A 26,629-nucleotide genomic window follows, 5' to 3' on the forward strand; every position below is an offset into this window, starting at 1 on the left:
TGTTGTAATGTACTGGCAGCTATAACACAGGTGCACAACTAGCATCATCAAGTTTCCTTTCTAAATATTGGTCATCTGCACCACCGGACATGAACCTTTAATCTGTAATTTAAAAAACACAGACATCAAAAAATGAAATCCTTAATCAGCAAATTAAAAACTGATTCACCAGTCAAATATGATATTAAGCTATTATGTTTAGCATACATTTGTGAATCTAAAGCATAGTTTTCCAATGTCACCACTGTTTGACACATTAGCCTAGGATGGTGAAAACAAAACAACAACAACAAAAAAAAACAACCCACTGCTGGCCAGTGTCTTAGTTTCTCTAATTAATCCTGAGTCAAATGCACAAAGTATAGTCTGTCCTCCAAAGACAGCAAGCCATTGTAATTAGAATTTATTATGAGTTATTTTTCCAATAGCAATATCCAATATCTGAATTATGTCTCAACTTGTTTGTTTTCAGATATCAGAACAAAGATTCCATAATCTCCATATGATGAAATGTTGGAAACCGAAAGTAGAATTAGACTGCATTCTCTCTGATCCACCAAGATCAGTAACAACCACCATTGCATAGTATCTGCTAAGTTCAACCTGGATAGATGGTCCAAAGGACATCATGGCTAAGGATATCAAAAACTAGCTTATTTTCCGCTCCTAAGGCATCCTCAAACTGACTATGAATGTTTTCATCCTACTGCTGGACCTGATGTATAATTGGAAAGAATCTAAAGAAACAATGGAATTGGGACACCACTACAAGTTCCAATGACTTTCTGAACAAAGATTTTGTACTGCTTTACAGTTTCAGTCTATTTTTTCTATATATTCGCAAAGGTACACATTTCATTATATATTATATTCTATAATATTATATACCAATTATATACCATATTATATACCTTCTCGTCTGCATTTATGGAAACCACAAGATTTATGGTTTACTACCAAAATAGTAGGCCTTCAACTAGCTAAATTCATGCCATTGGAATGCAATAGTGATTATAAATTCTGGGATTAATATTATACAAAGGAAGGCACAATATTATTTTAAGATATTGCCTAAATAATAATTATTAAGCCATTATTCATTATGCCCATATTAATTTATGCTAAAAAAAACTTATGCAATTCCTGGTACTGGTTCATACAAACTATTTGCGTGTTTATTTCTCTTATCCCAAAGAAGGAAGGAAGAAGCAAAAAAAAAAAAAAAGAACTTGTAGTTTTGCATAACATGAAGTAACTCTTTTATTTAATAGGAAATGAGTGTATACCTTTTTACATACTTGTGAATACATTCAAAGCTAATTGTACAGGTACCTGATGCAATTCTGCTTAGCTTCACTTGCTGCTTCCTGTTTGTTAGGAAGCTTATGATCCACTTGCAAGTGTGTTCAGCTACCTGTATCTGGTTTAGCTTAGTTAGAAGTGTGTCTGGAATGATGGTATTGAATGCTGAACTAAAGTCTACAAAGAGGACCCTTGCATAGGTCTTTGGCGACTCAAGATGTTATAGGATGTAGTGCAGTCATATTAACAGCATCATCTGTGGATCTATTTGCTCGGTATGCAAATTGCAAGGGGTCTAACAGCGGATCCGTGATGGTTTTCAAGTGGGACAGCACTAGCCTTTTAAAGGTTTTCATGACTACAGATGTTAGAGCAACTGGTCTGTAGTTTTCAGTTCCTTGATGGTGGGCTTCTTTGGCACAGGGATGATAGTAGAGCATTTGAAGCAAGAAGAAACATAGCACATCTCTAGTGATTTATTGAAAATACGGGTGAAGATGAGAGCCAAGGTCAGCACAGACTTTTAAGCAAGGAGGAGTTATCTTGTCTGGGCTTGGAGCTTTTCCTGGCTTTTGTCTGTGAAATAGGTCTTGCACTTTCTTTTCTGTGATCACTGGGGTTGTGAACCCAATGGGATGGAGTCAGTTGTAGGAGGCTTGGCTATTGTTAGGGTTGCTTTGAAAAAATATGTCTTTAATTCACTAGTTCATCACAAATGCAATCTTACAGAAAAAGTATTTTTGTCTCCTAAAAACGTAGGACCAATAGGACATTATGGAGATCCACCACAGTTACTTGTTTTGGGATTATAGGCCAAATATTACTGATTTATACATATCATAATTTAGGGAAGGGCAGGGCAGATATAATTGCTTGTGAGTTTAATTTTTTTCTCACAGTGTCTCAATAAAAAACGTATCTACTGATCTTCAATCTTTTCATATACTCCTCTGATATGAATCATCTCACACCCACACTCAACTATATAGGTAATCATTGTAAAAACTCTGAGGGTGGGGAATCCACCGCAGTAATTCCTTTTTTGTACTTTGCATTGTTTTGTATGCTGACATATTGTATATTATTGGAAAATTTATGCTCTACTGGTTGATGAAATTGATCCCCAAATTATAGGAATAAGCAGAGCATAAAAGTTAAATTTCACTAGCACTGATTGTGTTTCTTCCCTTTATATGTTCAAAACCACCCGATGCTATTCAAAGATGCTGAATATGACCCAGATTTCATTTTAAGAATAAAGAGGACACACAAAGAAATGCTATGGAAGCTCTCTATGGTTGGTAGCACTGAAAAGTGATGGTGTTCAAGAAAAATTTTAAAACCTGGTTGCTCAATAGATTGATAATACCTGCCTCTGTGCTACCAACCTTAGACAGGTTCCTCTCCCTCCTCTCCCTCCCTCCTTTTAGGGTACTCCCCCCCCCCATGTTTTTGTGGTATTCTTGTTTTTTAAACTGTAAACTCCCAGGAGTCTTTAGGAGTTAGATGACCACTAAATTGTTCAAGCAAAATCCAAGGCAGCACGCCCTAAAATCCAGCTGCTAAGAACCAATTCAGAAGGGGCAACTAACTTCCACAGGTCATGTTGCTCTGGTTAGCATGTGAGGAAGAAAGGTATCCTAATGGATGGTTGTGTCAGCCAACTTAATTAACAGTCAACCCCACACGAGGGATGGCAAATACAAATGAAATACAATATTGCCCTGCGTCAGGCAAAGCTATTTTCATTCATTAATCTTTTATTAGCCTAAGATGATAAAAGCCCCACCAAGCCATAACAATAATGGATCTAGGAGTTACTCCCAAGGTAACTGGGTAATCTGGTTCCTCAGGAGAGCAACCCCCGTCTCCAGGACAAGATGACAGTATTTTCGATATCTCCATCTTGTATTAACTAAGCCTCTTTCAGAAGCTCACGTCCCATCCTTAACACTGCTGAAGGATTCCTGAACTACAGGTACTGTACAGGTACAGGAACTACTACTTTTAACCATTGTTTAATGGTTAATTCCAAGTTACTATGGCACTAAAAAAAGTGATTTATGACCAGTTTTCATGCCAAAGACCATTGCAATATCCCCCATGGTCACGTGATCAAAATTTGGGTGTTTGGCAACTGGCATATATTTATGAACGGTTTCATTGTCTCAGGGTCATGTGATCCCCATTTGTAACCTTCCCAGCTAACTTCTGACAAGAAAAGTCAATGGGGGAAACTGGATTCACTTAAGAACCCCGTGATTCACTTCACAAGGTAGTAAAATGGGGCACAACTCACTTAGCAACTATCTTGCTTAGGAGCATGAATTTTGGGCTCAGTTGTGGCCGTAAGTCGAAGCTTGCCTGTATATGGGGTGGTGATTGATCCTGTCTGCCTTAGTTCTAATACTACACTTTTCCATGATAAATGTTAAGTAACATTATTTAAACATAAACAGGACAGGCCCTTGATAAACAAAGAATAATATATACATTAAAGAAAGCAATCGACAAATTTGAACAATATTCCTCACATTTTTAAAATATATGGAGCTGTGGTGGCCCAGTGGTTAGAGTGCAGTACTGCAGGCTACTTCCGCTGACTGCCTGCTGCCAGCACTTTGGCAGTTCGATTCTCAACAGGCTCAAGGTTGATTCAGCCTTCCATTCTTCCAAGGTCAGTAAAATGAGGACCCAGATTGTCAGGGGCAATATGCTGACAAAATGCTTAGAGAGGACTATAAAGCACTGTGAAGCAGTATATAAGTCTAAGTGCTTTATAGAGCTGCAGACATTTGCTGTCTTTCAGAAAGCAGCACCTACACCGACACCCTCCTATATATACCAATGCAGGAGGTCTCAGGCAAATGAAGAGTGTTGTTTCCCACAAAAGAGTCTCTTACACTTGCACAACTCTGGCATCCACAGGATCGGGCTCCTTTTGCCACAGTGATAAAAACAGCACATGTTATAAGCTTTATGACCTTCACATATGTGTGCATTTAAGTAAGAGTTGTAGTAAACTGATGATTGCAGCTGCTGGCAACAGGTTTTACAGCTTTACCTCATATAGCTTTTGACTTCCTCAGCCCCTACTTCAGGTTGGATCTTTAGTAAAAGAGGAACAGGAAAAGCTGGGCATACCTAGAGGGCTGATTACGGTTACAAATGGCTCATTCGTTCCTAGCTGGCCTTGAGATCCATCCAATATCCAATATAAAGCAGTGCGAAACTTCCTTCCTCCATTCTGAAACAAAGAATGGATGACTATATGAGATAGACTCATTACATGCAAAGCGAGATAGTTCAGGCCTTGATTTGTCATACTTTTGATGATTATGGCTTACAGCTCATGAAAATCTCAGAAAATTAGAATATTGTGAAAAAGTCTAGGCTCAAAGTGTCCCACTCTAATCAGCTAATTAAGCCATAACACCTGCAAAGGGTTCCTGAGCCTTTAAATGGTCTCTCAGTCTGGTTCAGTAGGAATCACAATCATGGGAAAGACTGCTGACCTGACAGTTGTGCAGAAAACCATCATTGACACCCTCCATAAGGAGGGAAAACCTCAAAAGGTAATTGCAAAAGAAGTTGGATGTTCCCAAAGTGCTGTATCAAAGCACATTAATAGAAAGTTATGTGGAAGGGAAAAGTGTGGAAGAAAAAGGTGCACAAGCAGCAGGGATGACCGCAGCCTGGAGAAGGCCATTAAAAAGTGTTGGGGACTTTCACAAGGAGTGGATTGAGGCTGGAGTCAGTGCATCAAGAGCCACCACACAGAGACAGATCCTGGACATGGGCTTCAAATGTCGTATTCCTCTTGTCAAGCCGCTCCTAAACAACAAACAACGTCAGAAGCGTCTTACCTGGGCTAAAGAAAAAAAGAACCGGTCTGTTGCTCAGTGGTCCAAAGTCCTCTTTTCTGATGAGAGCAACTTTTGCATCTCATTTGGAAACCAAGGATCCAGAGTCTGGAGGAAGAATGGAGAGGCACACACTGCAAGATACTTGGAAGTCCAGTGTGAAATTTCCACAGTCTATGTTCATTTGGGGAGCTATGTCATCTGCTGGTGTTGGTCCACTGTGCTTCATTAAGTCCAGGGTCAACACAGCCGTCTACCAGGAGATTTTGGAGCACTTCATGCTTCCTTCCACAGACGAGCTTTATGGGGATGCTGACTTCATTTTCCAGCAGGACTTGGCACCTGCCTACACTGCCAAAAGTACCAAAAACCTGGTTCAATGATCATGGGATTACTGTGCTTGATTGGCCAGCAAACTCGCCTGACCTGGCATTGCCAAGAGAAAGATGAGAGACATGAGACCGAACAATACAGAAGAGCTGAAGGCCGCTATTGAAGCATCTGGTCTTCCATAACACCTCAGCAGTGCCACAGGCTGATAGCATCCATGCCATGCTGCATTGAGACAGTAATTGATGCAAAAGGGGCCCAAACCAAGTACTGAGTATATATGCATACTTATACTTTTCAGAGGTCTGATATTGTTCTATGTACAATCTTTGTTGTATTGATTTTATGTAATCTAATTTTCTGAGATTGTGAATTTGGGGTTTTCATCAGCTGTAAGCCATAATCATCAAAAGTATGACAAATCAAGGCCTGAACTATCTCGCTTTGCGTGTAATGAGTCTATCTTATATATTAGTTTCACCTTTTAAGCTGCATTACTGAAATAAATGAACTTTTGCACAATATTCTAATTTTTCCAGTTTCACCTGTAAGTGTCCTTCCTCCATTCTCAAATTTTTGCTGAAGTAGAAGGTTGGGTAATAAAGCCCCCTCCTTCCAATCGCGTTCGCCTCTGGCAGCCCTCAGAAACCGATCAACGATTACAATCGTCGTTTGTCATCTCACGCGGCGGGGATCATTTTTCAGCTTCCCTCACTAACTGCCGGCAGTGGATTTCCTGGGGGAATCCTGAGTCTGAGTCGAGATCAGCCAAGGTCTGCAGACAGCAACAGGGGGGCGGGGGGGGGGCGGGAGCGGACGAAGTCTGCGTTAGTAGAAACGCAGCGCTTTTGCCTCCGCCGCCCGGGAACCCAGAAGTTTAGGTAAGGCAATTGCGCAACCACGCCAGAGCTGAGGGAGCCCAGCCTGGCCTCGCCACTGAGAAGGGGGCGGAGCTGCGGTGGGGATCCCGGCGCCTTCCGAGCATCAGCAGTGGCGGCGCGACTCTCCTCCAGCGAGCCCTCCGCACTTTCCTTCCATGCTGCTCACCAGCATCGCCGACCGCAGCTTCCCTCTGGCGAAGGGCAGGGCGAGGGCGACCGCGCTGACGTCGCTCTTCTCCATTGGCCCTGGCCGGCAGCACATGCCCAAGACAGCTAAGATAAAGGCACCCGGCCCACACCTCGCTTCTCCGTCTCTGCTTTGGAGCTTTTTTCTGTCAGCCTCCTTAGCTCGGCTCTTCTCTTCCCCGGCGGCTCGACTCTTAGCATCTCCGGCTCGGCCCAATGGCTAACATGAACATTTTCATAGGCACATGGAGGCTGGACTTCAATCAAAATTTTCTCATTTTTTTGGCGGAATTAGGTAAGAAAGGAAGGGAATTGGGAGTGCTGTCAAAAAAAAAAAAGAATGTAAGGGAATTATGATAAAAACAGAAAAATTAAGCCTTCTTCTCGCAAAGGGGAATTACAGACCTCGGATTCCTCTTGGGCAAAACACTAAAAGAAGGATGTGGATAGTATGGCTGAAAAATAGGGCAATCAATAATAATAATAATAATAAGAATAATAATAATAACAACAACAACAACTTCAGGATTCAGACTGACAGGCGCTTGGTCCACAGCACGCCTGACATAACAATAGTTAAAAAGAAAAAAGTATGGTTCATTGACATTGCAATACCTGGTGATGCATGGATTGAAAATAAGCAGCAAGAAAAAAATCACAAAGTACCAGGACTTGCAAATTGAAGTTGAGCGACTGTGGAAAAAGAAATCGTGTGTTGTCCCGATTGTAATTGGAGCCCTTGGAGCAATACCCAAAGGGCTACCCCACTATTTAGAAATTCTAAATTTACCGCACTTGAACATTTTGACTCTACAAAAAACCACTTTACTCGGAACAGCTTACATCCTCCGACGATACCTTAACAGTTCCTAGGTCCTTGGTTAGGACTCGAGCTGCTGAGCTATTAACCACCCTCAAAGGCTGTGAATCTCACTAAAGATTAACTAATCATCATCATCATCACATTTTCGTATGTATATGTTCCATTCTTGTACTCGTGTGTGTGTGTGTGTGTGTGTGTGTCTGTGTGTAAATTCAAAGATGCAGATGGCAATTCCCAGTGAATGTGGATCTCCTAAGTTCAATTGACCGAAAAATGTAGGATTGCTGTTAAAAACTATGTAATTCATCCTACCCTGTGCCCATCCCCCCCCTTTTTTAGGAGAAGGGTGGCTTTGTCTGTTTAAAATGGCTGCTTTGTATTAAAATGAAATATTGATTGTAGCTCAAAGTGTCTGGTGTATGTGTAGTATGCTTGTATCTCTTTCTCTGTGTCTCTGTGTGTGTCTATGTGTAGTCTGTTTTGTATGCATGCAATACTTGCATTCTGTTCAGTTGCTATGCAAAATGTGCTTTTCAGCATGCAGCCCTATTTCACCAAAACGTGCATATGGCTTTGTCATCTAGGTTGCAGTGATGGATGATGATGATGATGAAAAAGCTTTATTTTTTTTCCCTTTTGGTAGTCTATAAAGATTTGGAAATATGGAATTATGAGCTTTGTGTCTCTTTTTTCAGCTCTTAAAAATGCTCTCTCCAAGCTCTGCAAAGGCATTCTCAAATAGCTTTTATAACAAGCATATAAACAGACATTGTTTCAATGGAGCCGATGAGCAAACTAAGATTGCAGCTGGGCTGCATATGAAAAGTGTGTAAGAGAGAGAGAAGGAAAACAGGACTGAATGAGTTGTGCATGTGGGGATGATAGGTTTAAATGAATACAGTTGCTCTTTTCTTGAACTTCCCCCAGGGAAGAAGAGTACTTCTTTTTTTAAAGAAATGGATTTCTGTGATATATGCTTCGCTATGTTTCTTGTATTTTACCTGACTTTGTTCAGGTCTATATTAACAGAATGTATGGTTCTAATATTTAGGAGTTTCAAATAGTTTGATACAGCATTAGAAATGTTGCAAGGTGAGCAAATTTCCTGTACCTTCATGCCAAGGAACACAAAACCGAATCTAGCAATGACAGAGTTTAGTCATCATTTTCAGTGACTCCTGCTGAAATAGAAGCTAGAAAAGTACCGAATGAACATCCTATGAATGAACTATTTTATTTGAATTTTTCTTCCCTCCCTCTCCCGTCCTTCTGGATCAATTCCACTGAAATATAGAGTTCAGTGATGATTATTTAATACATTTGGTTCCTGTAGCCAAAATATTGCACAGCGAGCTGAGTTCTGGGGCCCATTTAAATTAAAATATACTACATTTTCATTGGTCTGTACACCATATATAAATGTAGTTCCTTAACTAGGAACACCACACTATATGCAATACAAAAAGTCTGTTCCTAATCAATATTCCTGCCTTAAGACTAGACATAGGAAAATCCAGAACTCACTCAGGAAATATAAGCCAATCTGAAAGGTGGCAATTTTGTGGTCTCCAAATCTGTTGAACCCAAACTCCTGGAATGACACAAACTTCATGTTTATGGGAGTCAATTCAAAGTAATTACTCTGTATTGATTTTTTCTATGCCTTACCAGAAGTTGCTGTAATAGTGAGAGGAACAGTGAGAAGAAATATACTGACACACTGTAGAATGATTTTGTTCCAATCCTACTGAAGACTTGTGAATATGCTTGTCTCCTACAAGGATTTGAATTCTGAATAGAACTCATTTTAGGTTAGGTTGAGTTTTACAAAGTTTTGCAAGAGTGATGTGTAATTAAAATTTAATGAGAAGGGCCGGTAAGATCATTGACTGGGAAACTCCCTCTCATGCTAGATAATTTAAAAAGATCATTAATCTTGTGTGAAAGTGTCTATATAATGACTGTGCTTTGCTGAACCTATTTAAAAGTAAATTCTCTCTTCTTTTGGCAGGGGTAAATGCAATAGTTAGAGGGTTGAGAAATATGGCCAGGGAAGATACTATCATCAGCAGGAATGACAATACTTTCACAATCAAAACTAAAAGCACTTTCAAGAACTCAGAATTCAGCTTCAAGTTAGGTGAAAAGTTTGATGAAAACACGATAGATGGTCGAAAAACTCAGGTAAATGAGACTGTAACCCAGGGAACACACCAAGTATATGACATGTTAAACTGATTTTTAACTATTGCGTTCAATGACTCCTGAAGTCGAATAATGTCATTACCTCCACAAAAATACAGATTCTGCTGTTTTAACTCAAATATCTCAGCAGTAGCAGTCCCAAACTAGATTCTTGACTTACAAACTAGTCCATTATTCCCAGAATATGCCCAAACTACTCCTAATTTAAGAACTCTGTGCTATGCTGTTTTGATCTGATAGTGCTGGTGAGTTTTGTAATATGAAGAAACTAATTTAAGAACTTAAGCTCAGTCCGCATCAGTAGTGGGATTCAAATTTTTTTACTACCGGTTCTGTGGGCGTGGCTTGGTGGACGTGGCTTGGTGGGTGTGGCAGGGGAAGGATACTGTAAAATCTCCATTCCCACCCCACTCCAGGGGAAGGTTACTGCAAAATCCCCATTTCTTCCTGATCAGCTGGGACTCAGGAGGCAGAGAATAGATGGGGGCAGGGCCAGTCAGAGGTGGTATTTACCGGTTCTCCGAACTACTCAAAACTTCCGTTACTGGTTCTCCAGAACTGATCAGAACCTGCTGAATACCACCTCTGGTCCACATGCTTAAGAATGCCCACTGAATACCAGCAGAATCATTTGCACTGCAAACAGCATTGATTACCAGTTCTCCAGGTGCCAGAAAAGTGCATTTATGCTCAAGTATAATTTTTTATGGATCAGTATGATGTTGTTTAGTTTCAGTTCTTAGATTAAAACTCATTTGTCCCAGTTGTTTTAACAAATCTACCTTCTTCCAAAATCCAGTTTTTTAGTCTTTTGCTCCTGAAAAATGGTAAATGTGGCTCTGGCCTATAAAACAATGCCACAATTGCCATGAACAGTTAAATCTATATGGCTGTGATGGCAAACCTATGGCACACCTGCCACCTGTGGCACGCAGAGCCATATGTGTGGGCACGCAAGCGTTGCCCAAGCTCAGCTTCTGTGCGTATGTGTGTGCCGGCCAGCTGATTTCTGGGCCTTCCGGGCCCATAAGTCGGAAAAAGGGCTGTTTCCGGCCTCCGGAGCGCCTCCGGGGAGGGGGGGGAGGCTGTTTAATTTAATTTAATTTATCGCATTTCTATGCCGCCCATCTCCCAAGGGACTCTGGGCGGCTTACAGCAAAAATAATGCGAAGAATGTTTTTGCCCTCCCCAAGCTTCAAGAAAGCCTCTGGAGCCTGGGGAGGGTGAAAAATGGGCCTACAGGGCTCACTGTGCCATCATGTACCAAAAGTGGAGGAAGTGCAGGGTGGTCATGCATGCATGTGCAGGGGACGGGGCACATTGAATTATGGGTGTGGGCACGTGCATGCGACCTCCCACGCTTCCCTCGCTTTTGGCATGCGACTGCAAAAAGGTTAGCCGTCACTGCTATATGGGAAAACACTGGAATAAAGAGCTTCTCTGGACAGTGTATTCAGTTGTCAGGCACCCCCACATTGTAAAATGCATTTTTCTATTCATCAGTGATCACACCTAGAGGAGTTTTGCCACTGTTCTTGTGTATACAACCACACAGATATGTGTATCCCTTCCCTGTCATTTTGTGCTCATTTTAATTGTTACAGCCAACTTCTGGTGGCTGTGCTGAACTAACTCTTTGAGCTGAATCTAAGCCGGATGCAAGAGCTGGTGCATTTGCAAAATAGGGGATAAAACTCATAACATTATCCTCAATTTACATATGTCTGCAAAGGCAATTACCACAAATAAATAAACAAAAATCTTAGAAATAAAGCTCAAACTCAAGAATGTGTAATAGAGAACAGTTTTGTAGACTGAACTTTACAAATATTATCTTTACCTGGATCCACTGTATAAACCAGGAGAGCTGATCAGCTTGAGGGTAATTTGTATGTGGTGTTTATGTTTCTGGGTAATTGTCTCTAAGTAAGCCTTACCAAGTGGTACTTTTATTACAGTGTCAGGCATGTAGATAACCACAAAGTTGGGGATGTCTGTTCTAATATATATTTTTCTGTCATTTTTTTATACACACAGAGGAAAAATCATGAATGAGCAGGAAACCATCACCACAATTTATCCCAGGTTCTTGGGAAGGACTTGATAGTGTCAAATCCAGTGTAACATCAACTATAATAATAACAGTTGACAACATTAAGCACACTAAAGTAAAAACAGAGGTTAGAAGGGAATAAGAAGGTCTTAAAATCCAAGCTTAGTGGAGGAAATGCCATCAAGGAAATGAACACAGCTGGAATAGTAGACTGGACTCAAGCAGAACTGAAAGCCCTAGATAGGAAGACCAGAAAAATCATGACAATGAATCATGCTCATCACCCACACAGTGAACATGCTGGGCATGGAATGTTGCAAGTACTTCAGACAGCTGAAGAAGAAGAGAAAAGGGCATTGAAAGAATATTTGAAGGATGGTAAAGAAGATGCACTGAAACTTGTGTATCATGAAGGCTTACTGAATACCTCAGATAGCAAAGCAGCCTACAAAAAACACCAAATGAAGAATAGAAAAAAGACACAGCAAGGCAAAATATCATATGTCCACTAAACCCCCCCACACAGAGAAACCCTAGCTGCATGCTGTGTACGTCACCAGAAGCCCCCAACAAGCAAAGTCAATGGGGAAGCTAGCAGGAGGTCCAAATGATTATCATGGGCTAATGGGGTGCTGCAATTGTCATAATTGGAAGCTGGTTGCCAAGTGCCCAAACCACAATCATATGACTGCAGGGACTCTGTGATGGCTGCAGTCACAAGGATCTATCATAAGTTTCCTTATTCAGCACCATGATAACTTCATACTTAATATCCACGTTAAGCATTGGTTGCTTAACAACAGCAACTGAAAGTGCCAGAACTGCCACACACATGTGATATCGTGCTTTACAGCTACATTGCTTAGTGACACAGTTTTGTATTTCAGTTGCTATTGTTAACCAAAGACTACCTGTATAATCAAGAATAATATAAGAATTTTTAATTCAGAGTGAAATCAATCATCTAATCTAATATGAGCAGGTCATATAGGACAAGTTGAAAACATACGAGCAAAATATCTCATCTACAGATTTGCAGCTCTATTATATATTAAATAAGCAATACCTTATATTAAGATCAGAGGAAACAATTTCACATAATTTAAAGCAATTTTCCATTGGTTTATAATTACTATTTTTTAAAAAAATAATTATTGGAGTAGGAACCACAGTATCACTAGAGCCTGCCAACCATCATGGAACTTCAGAAGCAGCAATCCCAGCAGGATAAAATGGAGTATTATGTGAGAGTTTCAGATTAGCCACAAAAAGCACAGATTTACTCATTGTTTTAAACAACAACACAACAACAAAAAGCCAAATGTTTTTCTGTTGAAAAAATGGAAATAAAAGTTCAGCAGTGGGAACTGTAGAAAACTGAGAGTAGATATATGATAATGATGAAAGATAACTATACTATGAGTCAAAGGAACACATTTTGGGGTGCTGTTAAGATTAGGAATGGGGACAACATAGTCAGGTCCATCATGGGGCAATGAACTGAGACATTTTCTTTAGGATGAAAGGCTCTCCATATATCTATTAAATTTAGTTCCTCTGCCATATTAAAAAACGTTTTGGGTAATATATTCCTTTTCTTCTTATTATCTTTACGGCTGGCGTAATCTTTTTTAGTATCTATTATCCCATTATAATCTCCCACGATACAAATATTTCTGTGGCCTATCATAATTATTTTTTCTTGTATTTTTTTATAATAATCCCCCTGGTTTTTATTAGGCGCATAATAACTACTAACAAAAATGATAAAAATTCTCTCATTATTTCCAACATTAACGTTCTTCCTTTAGAATCCACATAGATTTGTTTAGTTATTATCCGTCCCTTAACATATATCGCCACCCCTTTCTTTTTCTTTTCAGATAAAGCTGTATATAGCTTCCCCAACTTGCTATATTCCAAATACCTTTCATCTTGTTTCCGAATATGCCTCTTGGAGGCATATTATATCTACTTTTTGCTTAGCTAACTTTGTAAATATCTGTCTTCTTTTTGTTGTTGCATTTAATCCATTTATGTTTATCGATATAAGCTTCCAATCTTCCATTCTTTAGTCTTTCTGTCTGGTAGTAATATCTGTTTGCCCTTGTAATCCTTTGGGTTCTTGTTTTACTACCTTTTATATCTTAATTCTCTTTTTCTTCCTTGTTCTTCTTTTCTAGGGCTCCCTCTTTGGCATCTCGTTGGTGTGGCAATTCTTCTTCCTGGCTTATGGTCTCCACTTCCTCCTTGCTGCGCTGCTCCTCTTTGTTTCCTGTCAGTTGATCCAAAAAATTTTGTGCCATCACTAAACTATCTATTTTCAATTTCTTGCCTTGCCATGTGACAGGTATCCCTTCTGGAAGTATCCATCTAAACATGATATTTCGTTTGTTCAGTTGTATTGCCAGAAAATGATAATCTTTACGCTGCTCTCTTACTCTACTGGGAACTTGCTTCAAAGTGATGATTTCTTTACCCTTATATATCATAGATTCTTCTCTGGTTATATTGTATACTATATCATAGATCCTTTTTCTAACAAATCTGATATGGACCTCTCTGGGCAATTTATGGCGTCTGGCATAGTTTGTCTGAATTTGGTATACCTCATCTATTTCTGTAACAATTTTTGTTTATCTCTCTGTAAGGATTCTGCAATAATCTCCGCCATTATTTGTTCAAGATTTTTTGCCTCAATCACGTTTTGGAATCTCAGGTAAAACGATTCCCTGTCCATTTCCAGCTGGATCATTGAATCTTCAAGGTCTTTGTTTAGGGCCATCATCTTTTGATCTACCTGATCTAATTTTCTTTCAGTTTGCTCCGCCTTGGCCTCTACAATTTTTATTTTTTGTTCATTCTGCTGGATTGCTTCTTGGATTGCATTCATTTTACTGTCTAAATTCTGGATATCAACTTTCATTTCACTGTGATTACTAAACATCGTTTCCTGCATTTTAACCATTGTCTCTTGTATTAGCATTAAGGCAGCTTGCATTGTTTGCATGGTTGGAGCTGTAGTAGACTTTTCCATTTTTGAAGGCCCCTCAGTCGATCGTTGATTTGAAGGAGACACCATTGTTGTCATTGGATTCAATGCTGTTTTCTTCCCTGCCTTTAAGGTTGTAGTAGTGACACTAGTCATTTCTTTCAATATTCTACTTTGCGCTCCCAAAATCTTATAAATATTTTTTCACACTATAATATGGAAAAAATATTTTTCCACACTATCATCAACCATCTTCGAGACCGCCTTCTGCCGCATAGCTCCCAGTGACTGGTAAGATCCCACAGAGTTCGTCTCCTCTGGGTCCCGTCAGCTAAACAATGCCGGCTGGCGGGCCTGCAGGGGAGGGCTTCTCTGTGGCTGCCCCAGCTGTCTGGAACCAGTTACCTCCTGAGGTCCGGACCATCCCCACCCTATTGGCCTTCCGAAAAGCGGTGAAGACCTGGCTTTTTTAAATTTTTTTTATAATGATTTTTTAAAATGTATTGTGAGCCGCCCTGAGTCTTCGGAGAGGGACGGCATAAAAATTGAATTAATTAAATTAAATTAAATTAACTTGCCTTTTTTCTTCTTCTTCTTATTTCCCGCAGTTGTTTTTAGTATCACTATGAGGAAGTGCAAATATAGTAAATAGCAAATAGCAAATATCAATCGACTACATAGTCTATATTAATATATTCTATACTAATTAATCAAATTAATCAAAATATCTTAAATTGTTAAGCAGCTCTGTATGTGTATCAAAATCAAAACTGACAATTAAGATTGAAATACCTATGAATCATGTAAATCTGTCCTTCAAATTAAATCAATAGTATAAATAGTATAAATCTCAATTAATACTATAATAAACCAAATAATTAACAATTAATAATGAACAATCTCTATTGTCTAAATTTTTATACCTGGTTGTTACTACCTAATATAAAAATGTTTAATTAAATCCTTTTAATTTACTTATTAATTACTTCACAGTTAATTACTTAACCACTCAGACATTATAAAATATGATAAATATACATTAACTATACATTAAGATTAAGATTCAAATATCAAATATCTTACTTCAAATATCAAATATCAATATATCAAATTCAAATATCCCGTTTCTTAGAGGTATAAATCTTATATCTTTTCCAGTGTCTTCTTTCAAGTACAGCTCTTAGCTCCTCCCAAGTCTCTTATGTCCTATCAATATGGATAGTGTTTAGCGGTGGTAAGAATATATAGTTCCTTAGTTCGGTACTCTCCTTCTGTACACTTTAATTTGGCCTCAATATTCTTTAAATCTTCTGTTCCAAAGTCAATTCAGTTAAATCAAAGAAGAAGTCTTTTCCTTTCCTCTGCAATTTAAGGTTGCCAAACTAAACACTTTCAGCCAGCCTTTCCTCTACAATTTAAACAGTCTTCCGATCCACTTCTCTCGCTGTTGAGTCACGGCAATGTCAGTCCTCACTTCTTGTCCCCCTTTCAGTCCTGTTCCTATCACCTTCTGTCACTTTACGCTATCGGCTCTCTCATCTTCTTCGCCTTCAATTTTCTTTTAATTCTCAGTTCTCACCAACTTTTAATAATCGTGCCTCCACTTCACGAATTCCACTCTTTCTCCTCGTTGCCGTCTTAACAGTTGAGTATATTATGCTGAGTCATTCTCCATCCGCCAAGTCGCCGCTCACTCTCTCGCTGGAAATCTTCTAACCAGAAAAGACCGGACCCAGTTTTTCAAAACAATCTTTAATCTTGCGATGTTCCAAATAATCACTTAAAATGACACCATCTGCTTCGAAAATATTCTCTTCCCTGTACTCACTGGCTCATCGCAGCCTCAGCTGTCAGACACATTCGCGTTGTATCGACAAGGGTGTCCATTCATGCAGCGAGTGATCGCCCTTCACTTCACCGCACTCTGGACTCCCCCTCTAGTCCGCAATGCCCTCCAGGCTTTTTGCACCCCAAAGTGTCCCCAAAACACAAAAAATCCAGGGTTGAAGAATAGAGACGGTTCTCCTTCCTCCGCCACGCTGCGAATTGCCAACCGGAAGTTTGCTTCTGGTTTTGATTGTGTACCACACTCAAGACAAATTGAAAATCAACACATGAAGGAAGGAGCACACTACTAAAATTCTGTCTTCCTTTACAGACCCTCATCACTTTAGATGACAACAATGTATTGACCCAGGTCCAGCAGTGGGATGGCAAAGAATGCACAATAACAAGGAAGGTGGACGATGGGAAACTGATAGTTGTAAGTAGAATTTTTTCTGTCTCTTATGCTAAATTTGTACACTATAAATGAAATGTAACTTACTTCAAATACCATAAATATCCACCTACCTTATCCTGCTTCCCAACAATCTGTTTGTAAAAAGAGAATGAATATATTTTTTTATTTTCCAGGAATGTGCCTTCAATGGTGTCAAATGTACTCGTGTTTATAAAAAAGAATGAAAAGCTTGATGTCTATGATAGAGAGTGACAGATCATTCTCGAAAGAGGACTAGTCCATATTTTTTTCTTTTTTCTTCTTCTTTCTAAACTAGATTCTTTTTTTTAAAAAAAACACTATCATGTGCAAGAAACAGTGTTGTATGCAATTTAAAGTCCTTAATGACAATGATTAAATTTTAAAAATTCTAAGAGATTTTAACTGTGTTATTATTTGTGAAATATTCCCCTCGCCCTTTTAAGAAAGTTTAGGAAATTGAAATTAGATAAATAAAATAGTAGGAAAAGTGTTAAAATATATTCAAAAATGAATGCTGGGCACAGATATAATGTGAATTTATGCATTATTCCCTGAAAGCAGACTCATTAGTAATATTAATACACTGCACTAAGTAATTACATAGCTTGTTTCTATTTGTAATATGATGCTGAAACTTGCCATTGTGAGTTATTCAATAAATCATGATTAAATGAGGCTATGATTTAGAACAGGGGTGTCAAACGCAAGGTCCACAGGCCATCTGCAACATGTGCTGGCCATGCCCACTCCCAGTTTATAGAAGGGGATAAAAGCCATGATACGTCATGTGATGATGTGATGCCGCCAGTTTGACACCCCTAATTTAGAATAATGTGTGCATCTACTTATTCTGTTTAAAAATACAACACCAAAATCCCTTCCCTGTATGCAATTGAGCTGAAAAACAGTTTGAAGTGCTGGACTCTGGAAATACAATCAGCCATCACTGGAACAGCAATTAAACACACATAAGAAGTCAGAAAAAATGGACAAGTAGTTATGATTGGCATAGTGTAGGGTAGTTTTTCTCCAACCTAGAACCAGTTGCAGAGTTGCAGATCTACCATATTGGAATTGCACCAGATCAGAGGACCACTCCAACACAGCAAACACTGTGCCTCCAACATTTGCCTTGCTGCCAGCTTTACTAAACACTTGTGTGATGCTCAGTGCTGTCTTTCTTTGAACACAGAGACAATTTATTTATAAATAATGCTGCATTTCAAGGGGAAACACACCAAGGTTTGCAGAGCTTGGGGAAGGTAATCAATTTCCAATGAGGGCAATTCTTGCCTTACACAACTACACAAGGCCACTGATATCTCTGGATCAAATAGCTGAAAGTCTGCTGAGTGAAAGTCAGTAATTTTAGGCTTTCATTCAGTTCTTTTTCACACAACTGTTCTGGGGTGATATTCACTTACTTTCGCTACTGGTTTGCAAATGTGAGTGCGCGCGCCACCTCTGCGCATGCGCAAAGTCTTCCATGCATGCGCAGAGCGTCAAAAACAGGACTTGATAATGTCTGGGTGGGTGGGCGGAGCCTCCCGCAGCAGCCATTACTGATTTGCCTGAACTGGATAGAACCGGCTGAATCCCACCACTGAACTGTTCCAAGAAGCTGTGGGAAGAAAGCATTTTTTTTGTTATCCAGCTTTGTTCTTGATTCTGATGCAAAAACTTGTAGGATGTTTTCTTGTTTTCAAACGTGCTACAGCTTTAAGTGCTAGAACCTCAGGCAGTTGCCATGAAGAAGTGACTCCAAGAAAGCCACAAATCTTTCTTTGATAGTTTAACCATGCTCCTGGAATCTTATCATTTCTAAAGCTGCTCAGAACAGATGGCTGAAGCAGATTGCTTAGGTTAAACATACACCAGTGGATTCCAACTGTTTTGATTTATTTATTAAAGTCCTATCTTTGGAATAAAAAAAATTATTCTTGAAACCTGGAGGGATTTAAGTACTCTCCCCAGATGTTTTCTTTGTGTTTATTTAAATTTTTTCAGTGCAATAAACATTTTTAACCATTGTTTTAGAACTAAGAACCAGTGATCATGTTATCTTCCCCTGTTTTCTAGTGGATCATTTGTACATTTCAATGCCACATTTTCTTTACTCAGAGCAATTTACAGCACTTGATTTGCTGATATGGTTTATAATGGCTTTAGATGAGAAAGGATTAACCTGAATCTTATTCTATCCATCTTCAGTAAAGTAAAGTCACTTGAACTCAACAGGGCTTACTTGTAAATAATTATACCTCCATCCAATCCAAAGTTCATGCAGCACACAACATTTGCTAGATCATATTTAGTAAAGATATCCAGATCTTCAGATTTGACTCCCAAGTGATGCTTAGGAACATGTAATTCTGAACATAGCATTTATCTGCAACTCTTTAAAATAGCTGCATCTTTTCCCAAAATCACATAGATGTTTATGCATATGGCAAACAATCTTTTGGGAAGTGAATCCAAAGTATTGCATATTATTCATTTCGAACAAAAGGCCATTATATCATTCAGATTGAATTGCCATCTCTTAGCTAATGTAAAAACTATTAAGAACTGTTTTAGGTGGCAATTAGCGTATAGAAGAAATTCTCTTTTATTTCTTAAAATTCTTTATTTCAATTTAAAGTGAACTGGGATTAATATTTTCTGTGATACTCAGAAATCAGAATTACGCTCCCCACCCCCACCCCCGAAATGTCAGTTCTATTTTTCATTTGACAAAGAAACAGATTAATTTTCATTTTAGACAGTTCTGAGTATTGCATATTGAATCAACATAAATAGTAATTTAAGCAACTATAGTTAAAATAGGTCAAAGCAAGCTGTGTTCATTACAGGTAGAAGGTTGGCATTATTTTTCACCAAGCAATGACTTTGAATTGAAGATATTGGCTATTTGGCACCAGTCCCCTTCTTCTTAAGTAATCCTTGAAGTAATCCATGAAGTATTTTTTATTCCTCTTTAGAAGAATTAACAATTACCAATTAATGTGTTGTCTCTTACATCACATTACATACATTGCACACATCCTGCTTTGGTGAGTGTGAGAGTCCAGTTCTTCAAACAAATCTCATCTTGAGATCTGGATCAATTAGAATAGCAGATGATCAGAAGTATTTGACAAAGAGCTTCGTGGGGAAACATGAAACTCTTCCCACCCACCCCCTATTTCCCTCCCTCCCTCCCTCTTGAATGATTCATAGTGCAAGTATCTGCCCATTACTGCACATGCCAGCTGTTGTCTGGGCTGCTTTTGAAGATGGCTTTGCTTCTCTTTTAGAAGACAACAAAAAGACCACAACTCTCTTGCAAGAGCAGTAAACCATTTTTCAAAAGTAACTCAAAGAAGGACTGACAAGTGGTGCAGTTCCATACCATGAACTTTTGAGATGTTGTTTTGCTACCAGCTATTCAAGGTGACCCAGGTATCTGATAGGCTTCTCTGCCCCTGTTGAGACCCAGGCTGGACAGGTAGCAGATGGGGTAGGGGAATCCTGATTGATGTCTAGCCGTCTTTCAAACCATCACAAAACACAGTAGAGACGTTACTGGAGACATTTATAAAAGGGAAGGGGCAATCTGGACATGACAACATAGAATAATAGAGATGGAAGGGACCTTGGTGGTCTTCTAGTCCAACCCCCTGCTCAAGCAGAAGGCAGTATAACATTCTGGACAAATGGCTGTCCAGTTTCTTCTTGAAAACCTCTAGTGATGGAGCAGTTACAACTTCTGGAGGGAAGAGATTCCACTGATTAATTGTGCTCACTGTCAGGACATTTCCCCTTAGTTTTAGGTTGGATCTCTCTTTAATGATCTTCCTTGTATTACTTCTAGTCCTGCCCACAGGTACTTTGGAGAATAAGACAATTTCTTCTTTGCTGTGACAGCCTCTCAAATACTGGAAAACTGCTATCATATGACCCCTAGTCTGTCACTGCGTTTTTGTATTTACCAGCTGAGCTCATTATTTCTGGACTGTCAGACTTTCCGTAGCTTGCCAAAATTTCTTATCAGTGACTGATACTACGTGTATTCGCATTCCTTTCTTTCCACTTCACTTTTTTTTTTCTTTGTTCTCTTGCCAAGAGAAGTCCGGCTACTGAGAAGTAGCCGATAGGAACTTTGCAAAAATGTAACAATTAAATATTTAGATAGTTAGATGTTTTATTTTCTTTACAATAAATATGAGTTTATTAGAAAATGTATTCCGGTTTTATTTTATCAAAAGTATACACAAGGAAATGCCACGATCCAGGCAATTACCCCAGGAAGGTAACGGGGCTAATTGCTTCTGACATAGTCCTTCTCTTCAGTAGACTAGACATATCCAGTTTTCTTAATCATTCATCATATGATTTAGCCTCCAGATCCCTTATCGTTGCTCTTCTCTGTATTCTTTCTAGAATCTTAGTATTTTCTTTTTTATTGTGGGGACCAGAAATGGATGCGGTATTCCAAGTATCATGGTCACAGAACTTGACACTTTCTGTAGCTAAAAGATGAGAATCGGAAAAGCAACAGAATTAGAATAAATTCGTATCTGTTTAATTTTTTTCTTGGCACATAGAGTATTTTAACTGATAGCTATTTATCTGAACCCTCAATCTTGTTTCAGCACATTGATCAATATCTGTCTGTCTATCACCTGCTTCTATAAATGAAATACTATTTCTTCCAGAACTTCATTTTGTGAAAATTGTGAGAATAATCTTTCATGGCTAGAAAACCTGAAAAAAGAGCCTAGGATGGTTTTTTTAAGAAAAATATGGTGCCAGAGTCTAAACAATCTTTATACATTGTTAAATCCTCTTAAACAATATATTCAGATGCATAGAAAGAAGGAATGGGAAGATTTTCTCTCTTCCAGATTGTAGCAGTTCATATTTACACAGAGACTCAATATTTCTAGCAGATTCCTCATATAAAAGCTAAACTTTCTGGTATGATAGTAGACTAATGCGGCAGAGCAAATGTTTATTCTCAGCTAATGGATTGATCTGCTAATTTTACACACAGGACTTATGTTAGAATATAATGTAGTTAAAGTGCCAAAAACTTAAAATGTAGTTAACCACAGTACTTCCTGTAAGATTTATTTATACTGACAAAAATTGCAACTCTTGCACTTCTTAAAGTTACTTTAGGGTAGCCCTCTCCCTATCACATTCTAGGTAGATTGGACTACAATGCCTATCAATACCCACCATGGTACTTTTTTAAAAAACCTCAAATATCTTTATTCCAAGCAGTTCTGTAGCCTATAGACAATTATAGTCTGTTCCTTCTGCTTCACTGTAGGAGATCTTTTGAAGAATAGAGACTGACAGAGAGGATGAGGGGAAATAGCTTTGTAATCAACAGACAAAATAATAAATAATGGCATAACAATGAAACTGAAGTCTCAATTGGAGGAAGAAAAAAATTGAGATTTTGTGAAACGTAAGATCAACAAAGCAGACTTAAAATGTACATGTCCTGGTGATTTAATGTTCTGCTGCCTTTGCTTCTTAGCTTGTCATGAGTTCAGAATAGTTATATTCTTGCAAAAGTTTCATTACCAAACTAGTTAACATCATCAGTGCTAATAAACAACGGATTTGGTCTCAGCTACCAAAACCATTCCCACCAACTCTGACTGACCAAGCCACTAGTATATAAAACAAGAGCAAACCCCACTCCCTACTAGAACTGAAGACGTTACCTAATTTGTAATGATATGTCTGCAAGAAAACAACCAAGTTCAGAGAGCACCAAAGACCCCACAGTTCAATCCTAAAATATAAATATTCTGTTCTATAGGTATCAAAATAGTTAAAAATAAGCAACCTTTTTTTCATTATTATCATTAACAGTAATGTCTTTTTCAAATTGTTAACTAAATTCTGGAGACAGATTTCAATGAAGATTCTCAATCATCCACAGCGTGATTATCCCAAAGATGCCTTTTCCAAAAGGCAACTGGATTTTCTTGATTTTTTCCTTTGAAAAAGTTGCACTTCTCATTCAAGAAGCATCTTCACTTCTGGAGAAAGATAAAAAAGGTCTCCCTATCCTTTTAAAAATTGTGAATTAGAGAAAGCTGGTGGTTTTTTCTAGGATCTTCAGAAAGGACAAATATTTTAGCTTACACATCCCATGAAAGTCTCATCCCACAGCTCCAATCTGAATTCAAAACTTCCATCAATATTGTTGTCTTTAAAATAATATATTAAGTAAATTGCAACACTTCTTTAGATGTATTACAATACGTGATTATATGCAATAATACAAATTCTGCAGCAAATTTAAATCCTATTTCACCTTGTAAACAAAGATAATTGCGTTAAAAGTGCTAAGTAATTCTTTGTTTTATCTTATTAAACCAACCATGGTTTATTAAATTAGTCACAGTTGGCTTGATTTACACATTGCATTGATCCATTTACCATTTTCAAACTAGAATGGACTGGTTCACACAACTCCCTATGTGGCATTCTTAAGAGGGAAAGGCAGAAATAGCTGCCAAGTGTCCCTCTGGTGCTCCCTTTTCTTTTTCCTTTATCCTACCATAGGCATTGAGGTATGTGCATGTGAGATAGGAACAACAAAGCAGAAGAGAAAAATTCAGTCTTATCTCACAAGAGAAATGCTATCATTCCTTTACTAGCTGTTTTCACACCAAAAATATAAACATATCAATCAAAACGAAAAGTTTCACTTGTGGTTGGGGCACCTGTTACAGAAATAGCAGCAAAGCTGAGGACTTTTGCCATCTTGCTGCAACTTCTACAGGAAATTAGGCTTATTTTGTTCTGCAAATGTCCCATTTCAAGAGGCAACTGGACTTTCTGAGTTTTCTTTGAAGACGTTTTGCTTCTCATCCAAAAAGCTTCTTCAGCTCTGACTGAATGGTGAGCTGAGGAAGCCTCTTGGATGAGAAAGGAAACATCTTCAAAGAAAAACCAGAAAGTCCAGATGCCTCTTGAAAAAGCACCTTTGAGACAACCATGACCTGGATGATTGAAAATGTGCCAAATGTTTTGTGTTCATACAACGAACTAACCCCAACCAAACCACACTATTGCAAAAACCAAACCACATTAGGATAATGTGTGTTTCATACTATTTTCTTCATACTTGTCTTTATTGAATTATGAGTCGGTCCCTGAAAACAGCAGATGCATACAGGAGGTCCTTGACTTACGACTACAATTGAGCCCAGAATTTATGTTGTTAAGTGAGACATTTAAGTGAGTTTTGCCCCATTTTACGACCTCTCTAGTGACAATTGTTAAGGGAATCATTGAAGTTGTTAAGTTAGTGGCATAGTTTTGAATCTGGTTTCCCCATTGACTTTGCTTGTCAGAAGGTGGCAAAAACTATTCACAAGACTGCAGGACAACTGAAACTGTCATAAATATGAACCAGTTGCCAAGCATCCACATTTTGTTCACATGACCATCGAGATGCTGCAACGGTTGTAAATGTGAAAAATGGTCATAAATCACTTTTTTTCAGTGCGGTTGTAATTTCGAACAGTCACTAAAGGAATTGTTATAAGTTGAAGACTTCCTGCACTCCTTAAGTAACAGCAGGTGAAAATGCCCAATTACTTGCCAACTTCAAAGAAATGAATGGAAAGATAAAATGTACAGTCTGTGAAGAGAAATGTCCTTTTTCATGCCACATGATAGGAAATATGAGAGAAATGAAAGCATATAGAATAGATGTGTGTGGTGTTTTCTAAAGAGTTACGGTACTTTGCAACATATATTTTTATTTATTTCTGTGTATCTCACCTTTATTCTTTTTACAAATAACTCAAAGTGGCGAGTAAACATATCCAACACATTTTCCTCCCCTTAATTTCCCCATAACAACAATCCTGTAAGGTGGGTTGGGCTGAGAAAGAGTCACTGGCCCAAGGTCACTCAGTTGGCTTTAATGGCTAATGTGGGACTTTAACTCACAGCCTCCTGGTTTCTAGCCTGGTACCTTATAACCACTAGACCAAAGTGGCTTTCCAGATATAAGCAGAATTAAAGATTCCTCTTTGAATCTTTAATGTGACTTCCTCATATTTGTAAGGCTTGTTAGATAGTTTGAAAGCTCTTCCAGTTTTTCTTACATAGATACACATACATATGCTAATACATGTTAAATTCATGCTAATTTCACATACAACTAAGGTAGTACTACAATTGTAGTACTTATTTCCCATGTGGTTGTCTTTTTTTACCACTAGATGGCTTATTGTAACTTCTAGTAGCCACTGTAGATTACCAATGAAATTATTTTAACAAAAACAATAGGATGTCACTATTTAAAAAATAATGTAGAATTTTACCAGAAACAGATGAGAAAGTACGAGTACAATTGAAAACCATGCTTTGAAACATGTCTGATCATGTTTATTCAAGTCCTCTTTAAATCTGTAGGGTTTATTACCTGGAGCCCGGTATGTGGATTGAGACCATGGTGATTAGGGTTTTTGTCTCCTGGAGTTAAAAGACTTTTTGGAGGATTCTTTTTCCATTAGGTGTTTGAACTTGGTTTGGACACTTAGTACGAAATGTTGTATATCAAGCCAATTGGTGCCAATTGTTTTTGGAAATGGAAGTGGGCAAGAAGAAGTGGGCAAGAAGTGGTGACCCCGAGTGTGTAGATTACAGATTTTGTCCTTCACATTTCCAGTTAATATTAAAATTCATTATTTGAAATCCTGGAATCTGCTGTCATTTAATTTTTATAGTATTTGGCTACATCTGTATTTCTCAATCTTGGCATATTTAAGATGTGTTGACTTCAACTTCCAACATTCTCCAGCTTAGTATAAGAATTCTGAATTTGGGAGTTGAGAAATACTGGGCTACATTGTGGAAGAATTTTTTCAGTGAAAGGCATCTCATATCCTAGCTTTAGGTTTGTATTGCCACCCCTTCTTTAGAAAGCTGATTATTTCAAATTGAATCTCATATATCTGTGTGCATAATTTATCATTTAATGTTCAAATGAAAGGAATTGTCCTAGCATTATTGTTATTCTTACTGAAAATAACATTCCTAAATATCTATCTGATTTTGTAACATAGAACTGTTAACACTCACTGATTGCTTTTTATTTTCCTCCTATAATTAAATTATTATATTTCTTTTCTAGCTGATGGTGAGAGATTGGTTATGAAAGGAGCCAATTTAACAACTCAAGAGATGTTAAATGCATTCAACTCTAGATGTCAAAAGAAAGAATTTGCGCTGGCAGAATAGCCACCACCATAGACTACTTGAAACTGACGATAGAAGAGTTTGCATCAATATTATAAATGCATACAAATCTACATGAAACTACGCTCAGAAAAATGGCAAGGACTTTCCTAATAACCGAAAGAATCTAAAATGGATATATAGAGGCGGCAAACTGATTCTGGTTTTAAAAAGTGCTTTTTGGACTTTTGATTAAAAATTAAACTCTTAGCACCTCATCGGTGTTGGATTAACATCATTTTTGTTAGTATGTATAAGATGTATAAGGTATAAGAGCTGCTGTGGCGCACTGGTTAGAGTCAGTGCTGCAAGCTACTTCTGCTGATAACCGGCTGGCAGCAGTTTGGCAGATCGATTCTCACTGGTTCAAGGTTGACGCAGCCTTCTATCCTTCCGAGGTGGGTAAAATGAGGACCCAGATTGTTGGGGCCAATATACTGCCTCTGTAAACTGCTTAGAGAGGGCTGTAA

At 38.3% G+C, this 26,629-nt stretch overlaps 1 protein-coding gene across 3 annotated transcripts; it reads left to right on the forward strand.

The window, feature by feature from the left end:
• Window positions 1–6,652: 6,652 nt before the first annotated feature.
• LOC132709117 (fatty acid-binding protein 5-like) lies at window positions 6,653–26,377 on the forward strand. Of its 3 annotated transcripts, none has more exons than XM_060681920.2 (4): window positions 6,653–6,857; window positions 9,397–9,569; window positions 16,794–16,898; window positions 26,056–26,377. In XM_060681920.2, the coding sequence occupies exons 1-4, from the start codon at window positions 6,779–6,781 to the stop codon at window positions 26,077–26,079; spliced, it is 381 nt and encodes a 126-aa protein (XP_060537903.2). In that variant the 5' UTR covers window positions 6,653–6,778; the 3' UTR covers window positions 26,080–26,377. The 3 variants fall into 3 exon arrangements, with proteins under 3 accessions (XP_060537903.2, XP_087746860.1, XP_060537902.2); XM_087890734.1 differs by lacking the exon at window positions 26,056–26,377 and adding an exon at window positions 17,051–17,290 and having other exon boundaries at window positions 6,653–7,532; XM_060681919.2 differs by lacking the exon at window positions 26,056–26,377 and adding an exon at window positions 17,051–17,290.
• Window positions 26,378–26,629: the final 252 nt, after the last annotated feature.

Source organism: Pantherophis guttatus, chromosome 3 (genome assembly GCF_059756535.1).
Source record: "Pantherophis guttatus breed Tessera chromosome 3, ASM5975653v1, whole genome shotgun sequence".
In the NCBI taxonomy this organism is placed as follows: Eukaryota; Metazoa; Chordata; class Lepidosauria; order Squamata; family Colubridae; genus Pantherophis; species Pantherophis guttatus.

Excerpts from the sequence above, each read along its gene's own strand:
- LOC132709117 (XM_060681919.2), top strand. The coding sequence starts at position 6,779 with ATGGCTAACATGAACATTTTCATAGGCACATGGAGGCTGGACTTCAAT. Across the intron at positions 9,570-16,793 it reads TAGATGGTCGAAAAACTCAG|ACCCTCATCACTTTAGATGA; the intron begins GTAAATGAGACT and ends CTTCCTTTACAG. Across the intron at positions 16,899-17,050 it reads ACGATGGGAAACTGATAGTT|GAATGTGCCTTCAATGGTGT; the intron begins GTAAGTAGAATT and ends TTTATTTTCCAG.